This window comes from Ochotona princeps, chromosome 16, assembly GCF_030435755.1.
Source record: "Ochotona princeps isolate mOchPri1 chromosome 16, mOchPri1.hap1, whole genome shotgun sequence".
Classification (NCBI taxonomy): domain Eukaryota; kingdom Metazoa; phylum Chordata; class Mammalia; order Lagomorpha; family Ochotonidae; genus Ochotona; species Ochotona princeps.
Window position 1 is genome coordinate 56,591,671 of NC_080847.1, and position 9,795 is coordinate 56,601,465.

The 9,795-nt window shown below is 59.3% G+C and overlaps 1 protein-coding gene across 1 annotated transcript; it reads right to left on the reverse strand.

Annotated features, from left to right (window-relative positions):
• Positions 1 to 7,600: 7,600 nt before the first annotated feature.
• TMEM86B (transmembrane protein 86B) lies at positions 7,601 to 9,643 on the reverse strand. The gene is made up of 3 exons (XM_004597101.2): positions 9,053 to 9,643; positions 8,649 to 8,886; positions 7,601 to 8,180 (listed from the first exon to the last, which is right to left on the reverse strand). The coding sequence occupies exons 1-3, from the start codon at positions 9,098 to 9,100 to the stop codon at positions 7,798 to 7,800; spliced, it is 669 nt and encodes a 222-aa protein (XP_004597158.2). The 5' UTR covers positions 9,101 to 9,643; the 3' UTR covers positions 7,601 to 7,797.
• Between the last annotated feature and the right edge of the window lie 152 nt (positions 9,644 to 9,795).

A 9,795-nucleotide genomic window follows, 5' to 3' on the forward strand; every position in this document is an offset into this window, starting at 1 on the left:
CCACACCTGGGCACTGAGGAAGTCTCAGGTCTGAATTGGACTGTGGCGTCATCCATGCGTGTCACTCCTACATCCTCAGGTTCCACCGGGCGCCGGGGAACCTGTCCGCAGAACTTGCACCCTAAGGACCCGGGTTCTCCCAGCTCGTTTTTCTCACTCACCAAGCTGGGAGCAAGAGCTCTGAGGAGCACAGGGGAGGTAGCCCCCCTGGTGGCCACAAGAGGTATGCTGGGAGTGCAGGACGGTATGGACAGAATGTGGGCCCTGTCCTGAGGTCAGAGACCCAATCCTCCGGGTGTGGGATGCCCAGGACATGTCCCCAGGCTCCTGCTCTGTGCAGCACCAGCACAACAAGCGGCTTTGGACACCTGCTTCACCCCATCCACCACACCACACTACCCCTCTCCATCACCCACCCTACCACTCTTGGTCCTCTGCCACCCTATCCCTTTCCCAGCCACCCAGAAGGGACATGGGGCAGTCTCCCGGCCCACAGAGTGCCCCCACTGCTCACTGGGGGGGTCGGAAGACCACGCTTACTTGAGGGACAAGGACATGGCCATCCCAAGTCAAAAGCAATGAGCATGTGACAGCCCTATTTCTGCAGCCCTCTGTGAGACGGCTGCTTGGCCATCCAGGGTCTTGCAGGGCTGCCCTGAGTCACATTCCTGAAGGGGCACTGGAGGGGAGAGTGGCTCCCACCCCGGCCAGGGTCCCGATCAGCGGTGGGGAGAGCAGCTCCCACCCCATCCAGGGTCCCGGTCAGCGGAGGGGAGAGAGGCTCCCACCCCGGCCAGGGTCCCGATCAGCGGAGGGGAGAGCGGCTCCCACCCCATCCAGGGTTCCGGTCAGCGGTGGGGAGAGCGGCTCCCACCCCATCCAGGGTCCCAGTCAGCAGTGAGCAGAGCAGCTCCCACCCCATCCAGGGTTCTGGTCAGCAGTGGGAAGTGTGGGTCCCACCCTGTCCAAGCTCCCGGTCAGTGGCCAAGGGGGATACACTGCCCCCTTCATGACCACCTATTGCTGAACCTCTGGGTCCTGGCTGCCCTCAACAGCGCTGGCCGTGGTGCTGAGCGGGAGTTGCTGGGGATATGCACTGGGCTACTATGCACTGGCTAGGAAAATCCCGCGGGGAGCTGGGCTCAGAGAATCCACTCAGCTCTTCTCATGTTCCTCAATCGTGGGGACCCCCACAAAGCGATCCTGATGCCAGGGAGAGAACAGGAACTCCCTTCCCTCTCCAATTTCATGAGAGGGAACAAGGTGGATCCCAGAAAGTAGCAGAATCTGTGCCCAGTCCCCTCAGAAAGTGAACTTGCTGGGGCCGGTGTGGTGGCATGGCGAGTTAAACTGCTGCCTGCAATACTAGCATCCCATATAACACCAGTGCAAGTCCCAGCTGCTCCACTTCCCCTCCAGCTCCCTGCCTGTGACCTGGGAAGGCAGCTGAGGATAGTCCAAAGCCTTAGGACCCTGTACCTGTGTGGCAGACCCAGAAGAGGCTCCTGGCTCCTGGCTTAGGCTCGGCACAGCACCTGCCGTTCTGGCCACTTGGGGAGTAAATCAACGGATGGAAGATCTTCCTCTTTGTCTCTCCTCCTTTCTATATATCTGACTTTCTAATAAAAATAAATCTTAAAAAAAAATCTTCCATCATGGTCAGCATGGTGTGTGTGCGTGTGCGCTGTCCAGCTGGTCCTGGCACAGCCAGCCATGGTCCGGTACAGCCCGGCCTTCCTTACCTCCCTCCTCACAAAAGCGCTCTCTTCCTGGGCCTGTGGCATTCACATGCAGAGAGGCTCTGGCACGGAGGATGCCTACTGGCTCCGTAAGAACAGGGGAGATTCCAGGTGAGGAGGCACAGCCTCTACCGAGCTTCACCGCCGGAGTTTGCCTCGATCCTCGACTCCATTGCAAGCATGGAGCAGGAGGGCCTGGCGTGATGGCTCATCGGCTAAGTTCTCAACCCACACGCACGGGGATGCCACACGGGTGTTCTGGCTGTTTCACTTCCCTTCCAGGAAGGAGCCTCCAGGGGCACTGAGGGAGGAGGGCACGAGACAATTCTTCAGTGACTGCATGCTTCTGCATGGGCAGAGATGAGGCCGCCTGGTGTAAACTCACATCCCCTCTCCGTGAAAATGCAGCAAACGGTGCTGACAGATCATAGGATGTTTGAGGAGTTTGGGGTCAGGAGGCACCCACTGACCCCAACAGCCTCCCTTTCTGCTTCTCATAGGAGTGGGGGTTGCCTACAGCGGGAAGCGAGGCCCCTCTTGTCCTCCACACATTCACTTCCTCTTCTGCTTCCTGTCTGCCTCTATCCGAGGCGCACCAGCATGGCTGTCACCAGGGGCTGGATGTCCAGGACCACGAGCCACAATCACCTGATGGACAGGACAGGACACGTCCTGGGCACAGGACACAGGCACTAGGACAAAGCTCAGTGACACAAAATGCCAACCTCAGCTACATCACTGAGCACTGCTTAAGACCCCGGGAGCCCCCTGGGTGTTTCACGACCCTGATGTGTGTGTGGGATGGGATGGCTCGAAGCTCCAATTTGGGTCTCCCCTGGACACCCCGTCCTCCTCACTGTCCCCGTTAGCGCACACCTCCCCTCGACTGGGGCTGTTTCTATTCTGAACTTCACTGTGGGAGCAGCCTGACCCCAAACCCCTCAAATAGCCTGAGCTGGCACCCAGAAAGGTGGTGGGGACATTTTGATTTGTAACTGGGGTCAGAAATGGGGGGTCCTATGGGTCACCCCGACACTGCAACCTTCATAAGTGTGACACAGAGAGGAAAGTTCCTGGAAATGGGATGAAAGGCCAGGTGCAGAGGCGGACCTCTGGCACAGCGGATGCCACCAGCGGGCATGGCCACGGCCAGGCCGGAGGGCCCGGGAAGCCGCAGGTGTCGGCCTCACTGGCCATGGTCCTGCCATCCTGGGCAAGGCCTGCACTGAGTTCATGGCCACCGGTGTTGTCGGCTCAGTCAGCCCCAGCTGTTGCGCAAGCATATGGGGAGGGAACCAGAGAATGGGAGATCTCTCTTATAAATATTTTTAAAGAGATGTTTATTTCAGTGAAAAAAAAAAAAAACGCGTGAAAGCCATGTATATAATGAATCCTCAAAAAGCGTGTGAAAGGGGGCCCGGCAGCGTGGCCTAGCGGCTAAAGTCCTCGCCTTGAACGCCCCGGGATCCCATATGGGTGCCGGTTCTATCCCAGCAGCTCCACTTCCCATCCAGCTCCCTGCTTGTGGCCTGGGAAAGCAGTCGAGGACGGCCCAATGCATTGGGACCCTGCACCCGCGTGGGAGACCCGGAAGAGGTTCCAGGTTCCTGGCTTCGGATCGGTGCGCACCGGCCCGTTGCGGCTCACTTGGGGAGTGAATCATCAGACGGAAGATCTTCCTCTCTGTCTCTCCTCCTCTCTGTATATCTTTGTAATAAAAATAAATAAATCTTAAAAAAAAAAAAAAGCGAAAGGACCCAGCGCAACAGCCTAGTGGCTAACTCTCCAGCTTGCACACCCAGGATCCCATATGGGTGCCAGTTTGTGCCCCAGCTGCTCCAGCTCCTGGCCATTGGCTTTGGATTGGCATAGTTCCAGCTGTTGCGTCCACTTGGGGAGTGAACCAGCAGATGGAAGATCTTTCTGTATCTCCTTCTCTCTGTAAGTCTGCCATTCCAATAAAAATTTACAAAAAAAAATTTCTTAAAAAGTTTGTGAAACATATTTCAAATTTTTGCCACCAAATAAAATTTTTTTAAAAACTTCTTTTAAAGACTTATTTATTTTTATTAGAAAGCCAGATATACAAAGAGGAGAGACAGCGAGGAAGACCTTCTGTCTGTTGATTTACTCCCCAAGTGGCTGCAATGGCCCAGAGCTGTGCTGATCCGGAGCCAGGAGCCAGGAGCTTCTTCCAGGTCTCCCACGTGGGTGCAGAGTCCCAAGGCTTTGGGCCGTCCTCCACTGCTTTCCCAGGCCACAGGCAGGGAGCTGGATGGGAAGTGGAGCAGACGGGATTAGAACCGGTGCCCGTATGGGATCCCGGCGCATGTAAGGCGGGGACTTCACCCACTAGGCTACTGCACTGGCCCCAGTTGTTTCACTTTCAAATGCCGCGGTGGTTGCCAGGGGTGAGCCAGGGCAAAGAAGCGGTGCTCGGATCTCCTGTGGCGTCTCCAGCCTGCAGCACGGCCACCCTGAACTGCCTGACCTTGTCACTCTGGGACTCCCAGGTGGACAGCGGGGTCCAAGCCCTCGAATCACTCCCTGCAGCCTCCCGGAATGCTCCTCAGCAGGAAGCCAGGACCCGAAGCAGGGTAAGGGATGCTGTCCAGACTGGCGACCGACCGGCTGTGCCTCACACCCATCCCTGAACTTACTTACCTCTTGATTCACTTTCCCACCAACTGGGACAGACACACACAGTCAACTTTCCAGATCTGAGGATTCCACAGCCAGACCCTACCACCCGCTGACCCAGAATATCCAGGAAGACCCGTGTGTAGAAGCAGTCTACGGTTCATCAGCCGTCTGCAGACACCATGCCGCCTCCCGAGGAGACCTGGGCCGCTGAGCACGGTGCTACCTGAGGGGGTTCAGCACCTTGAAGGAACAGGCAGCTCAACAGATACCCCGAGGACGGGAGGGCATGATGCTCGTGTATGCGTGTGTCCAACTGGAGACCGCCCCACTCTCCCTGTGCCTCGGCCAGGTGAGCCCCAGGATGCAAAACTCCCCAGTGTCATCTGGTCATCTGATGACAGAGCCCTGGGTCTAATTACATGCACCCCAAGTTGGAATTCTATTCCCGCCACCTCTGACATGTCTGCCTAGAACTCCAGTGCTCCCAGGCCAAGCTGCCCACTGCACGCCTGGCCTGTCACTTGGCCTGCGCCATCCTGAGGCCTGCCTGGATGCTCACGGGAAACCACTCCCAACAACAGGGACACCTCTGGGAGCCCACAAGTCTGTGGCTCCTCAGCCCCACAGGGTAACTGTGTAGGCCCCGTACAGCCCATCCACTGCCCCAGCCCAAGGTGTGCCCACCTCGTCCTTCACTGTAGCCGGAGCCACATGGTACAGGCCAATGGCCAGGCCAGGAACTGGGAATGAAAGAACAGGAGTGCTAAGGTCTCCTATGGGCCCTGATCATGAAGGGACAGGCACGTCTCAGCCAGCTGCTGGCCTCCCCGGAGGCAGCAGGCTCAGAGTCTCCCCACATCCTGTTATCTGCTCTTCACACGAGCCCACGGCAGTGTGGGAACTACTGCAATGTCCATTTTGGACCTGGAAATGGAGAGCCTATTGACCGGGTAGTGGCAGAGGCGCGGTGGGAGCCAGGAGGGCTGGGGCCTGGGGGGCCTGCTCTCGGCTTCTCTGCATTTACAGGAACATGTGCCCTAAGCTTCCCGAGCAGCAGATACGGCACGTCCCAGTTCAGATTGGTATGGGGTGGTGAGCAGCGGGCTGGAGGCCAGAGGCAGGTCCCCTAGAGTGTGAGCCTAGGTGAGGACGGGGCTGGTCCCTCCTGGGGTCTCAGGTGGAGATGAGGAGCCATGTCCCTGTCTTCCACACTTTGAAGCCCCTGCTCCTGTCATCTCTCCATCATCTTTGCTGCCTGCTTCGCCCCTCTGGAAGGACGGTGGGCCCACCCCAACATACCCACACCATCCTGTTTGCTGGTTGGCAGAAACTGTGTCCCGAGCTGGCCTTGCTGTGTAATGCCCAGACTATGGACAGCTTTGAGAGCTGTTCTTCCACCGGCTACAGATGTTGTATCTGGAGGCAGCCCAAGGAAAAAGTTTCTCAGCCAAGGTCCAAGGGCACCATCCACACTCACTCATGCACCAGAGAAGGGAGAGCCAGCCAGCCTGTTTGATACCTGTGGACTCAACTGAGGAAGTCCCTGGAGCATGCCATCCTTCACAGCCCCATGTGGGGGTGGAGGTTCCAGGTGACAGCCCCACAGAGGGGGCGGAGGGTCCAGGTACAGTCCCACGGAGGGAGCGGAGGTTCTAGGTACTGCCCCACGAAGGGGCGGAGGTTCCAGGTACATCCCCACAGAGGGGGCGGAGGTTCCAGGTGACAGTCCCACAGAGGGGGCGTAGGTTCTAGGTACATCCCCACGGAGGGGGGCAGAGGTTCCAGGTGACAGCCCTACAGAGGGGGCAGAGGTTCCAGGTACAGCCCCACAGAGGGGGGCGGAGCTCCAGGTACAGCCCCACGGAGCCGGTGGAGGTTCCAGGTGACAGCCTGGAGGGAGGTGGATGAGAGGGTGCCTCGGCTGGCCCGTCCTGGAGCATGCCCATGGGGTCACTCAGTTCAGGGCACATCACAACAGTGCTGGTGGTTCTGAATCCTACAAGTGAACCAGGCCTGAGACCGCCTCATCCCAGTCAGCTGCCCTGTCTGGCACGGGAGCCTGGTGTCACTCCTTCCCCAGTCTGGAAGGAGGCACATGCCTCCTGACCCTGTGTCCAGGGGAGGGGGACTCTGTTTTTAAGGGATGGGATTATGAGAAGGCTCACCAGAGGTCAGAGGGATGCTGAGAGCTCCTGGCACTGGCAGCAACACCATGAATGTCCAGTTCTCCAGAAACCTCCTCTCCCCAGAACCACCAGGCTGGACAGCAGAAGCCTGGCGACACCTTCCTTCCTTCTCTTGTTCTCCAAACCCAAGGACTTCAGTCCCCAGGCCTCCTCCCGTCCCTAGAGCCTGTTCCAGTGGTCCCAGTGAGGAGAGCATGCCCACATCACCAGGACCCCCACCCCCTCATATCACAAGCCACCCCAACATGCACTTTTCACTCTCCTGTCTGCTCCCTCCCGGCCTTGAGTCTGGGGCAGGGAGGGAAGGAGAGGGCGGAGGACTTTGGGGCTGGGAGTCCAACCCTTGAGAGATTGTTCAGCTGCCCCATCTGGTGGCCCCTCAGCCTCCTCACCCAGACAGTGCCGGTCCCTCAGGGGTAGAACTTGGGGTCTGGCTCTGCCTGCCTTCTGTCGTCCCTCCCTTCATAGCAACAAGTCAGCTGTGTCGCTCATGAAGCATGCTGTAACATGCTGTACCTACATGGATATCGGGGTATGTCTATGTAGATAAAGATCTTACATGTTCTTCCTGGGTTTCAAACAGGGTCCCGAAGGCAGTGGCCACTCGATGACTGAGGGTCACTGGGAGCCTCTGCAGAAAGCAGACACTGCCCATAGCTTCGTGCTGAGCTTATGGCCTCCTGGAGCCCGGGCCAGGCAGGAACATCTGTGTCATTCCAAGGCACCTGGCGTCTGGCCATTTGTGACCGCTGCCAACCATGACGCAATGACACTGGGTCTGGGTCCTGGTCAGGCCTCCTCTACCCCAGAGGCCCCCAGGAGGATTTGCTGGGCCTTCTGTGGATGTCCACTCTGGATCACGGCCCTCCCGCCTCCCCTGGCATCCCTCCTGGAAAAACAGACATTGACAATTCAACACCCACTTTACTTAAAGCACTGGAAAAAATAGGCTTGGGGTGGTGGGGATGAGGGCTAGCAGATGGAGGAAGGGGTTCTGCGGGAAACGCACAATCAGCCAGGCAGCCACGGAGGTTGAATGCAAGCCCAGTGCACGGCCTGGATTCCCGTATTAGATCTGAGGGACAGGAGTTGGATGCCCAGTACCCTGTGCCAGCCTGAGATATCCTGCTAAGCTTAGCTGCAGGGGGCATTCCGCAGGCAGGGCTGACCTAGGATAGGGCAGGGGCAGCGGAAGCCGGCCTGGCCTGGCCTGCCTGGCGTGCGCTCCCTTAGTTGGTCTTGAGCCCGGCGTTCTTGAGGGCTGACAGGGCAATGAGGGTCTGGGCTGCGTAGTAGGTGGCCATGGTCAGCAGGCGGGCATTAGACAAAGGCTGGACAAAGTTGTCCCAGGCCAGCACGCCATCTGAGAGCGCAAAGAGCACTGCCCCCCAGCCAGCGCTCCCACCCCGAGCCAGGCCGCGCCACACCATGGCGCTCAGGATGAGCCCATAGGCCACCACGGGGAGGACCATGTCCTCCTCCAGGTGCAGCAGCAGGACGCTGCTGAACATGACAAAGACGGGCACCACAGCCAGCAGCAGGCCTGGCTGCAGCGGGGACATGCCGAAGGCCGCCAAGTAGAACAGATGGGCCACTGCAAAGGCGGCCATGCCTGGTAAGAGAGAGTGTGTGTGTGGTGGGGGGGCAGGGATGGGAGGGTGGTCCTCTGCAGGGCCCTGTCACCCCATCCCAGCACCAGCTCCCACCCTGGCCACACCCAGCTGCAACTAGGCTAGCCGCCCCCGCAGCCTCCTGGTCGGTTCTCTCCCTGCCCATGCCTGTCCAGCAAGCCTCACCACTCTTCAGGAGGGCCCCCACCTGTCCTCGGCCCAGGGCATTCCTACACCCTCTGCTGAACCCCCCGCCCCCAGCATGCGCACACGCACGTGCGCACACACACACACACAGCATTTGCTTCAAGGAGCAAGACCTTCCTTGAACAGTCCCCTACCCTGGTCTGCCTCTGCGCCATTGCCTGGCCCCTCCTCACCCCCCCTAGGGACACCATAGCCTCTGTACCCCCAGGTTTGTGTTTCACACCAACCCAACCCCATGTGGGCACCCCAAGGTCCCTACTCACCATAGAGGAAGGTCTCATGCCAAATGAGGAAAGTGTCCCCCAGGGCTGAGCACAGCAAGGCTACCTGGAGGAGGCGTGCATAGCTCCCCACTGGGGACACGGCCCACAGGAACACCGCCAGGCATAGCACGGGCAGGCACTTGATCAGGGCGCCGAGCCAGGATGGCTGGTCCTCCGGAATCCACAGCAGGAAGTAGACAGAGCAAGTGAGGAGGAAGGGGCTCATCCAGCGACGGACCTGCAGGGGCTCAGGACGGGGAGGGAGCTCTGAGCCACCAGTGCTCAGCTGGGTCCCCCAACCCTAGAGGTCCGGATGGCCCACTCTGTGAGGACCATGGTCCCCTGGCTCCTAGGACCACCTTGGGGCGCAGCCCAACCCCACCCCCTCCTCCACAGGTCCTCACTTGGATGGAGAAGAGTGGCCCCAGGAGCCCATCTTTGTTAGTGTCCATGCTGGCCTGTGATGCCCCCAGGCTCAGGCGGCTCCCGCGGGTGTCAGGGGAGAACCTGTGGTTACACGTTAACCAGAGGAGCGTCCTGTGGACTCTGGGCCTGATAACAGGGCCCAGGGAGATGGCCCCCTCGGTGGGGGGATGGCTTTGCCTGCCACCTGCTGATAAGATGCCAACAAGGACCCGGGGTCCCTCCACCCCACTGCCTCTGGACACAGTAGTGCCCCTCCCATTGTTCTATGTGCAGCCAATCAGCAGAGAGCAACGGCAGGATTCCAAGGAGCCGGCAACAGTGGGCACCCAGGAACTGCCACTGCTCAGGCCAGCCCAGCAGGGCCAGGATGGGCAGCTCCCTCCCCCACCTACTGCCTAAGGGGCCTCCCCCTCTGCCTCTGCATTCTCTACCAGCAGCGGTACAGGGTGGGCCACAGGGAAGAGTGGGAACTCCTGGCCACTCCTATCAGCGGGCTGGCAGGGACTCTGCAGGGGCTTGCAGTGGGTGACGCCAGCGCCCAGGAGCTGACGTAGCTAAAACCAGTTTCCCAGAGCAACACAAGAGCAGGGGCCACATCCACCGTCCAGTCTTCCCGTCTGCAAGGTCCTGGACACCCCGTTGGCCTTGGTCATGCAGGCGCCCTGTTGGACGGCCACCCCTACTCCCCCAGCCCCTCCACTGTTACCCATCCTCTCCCACT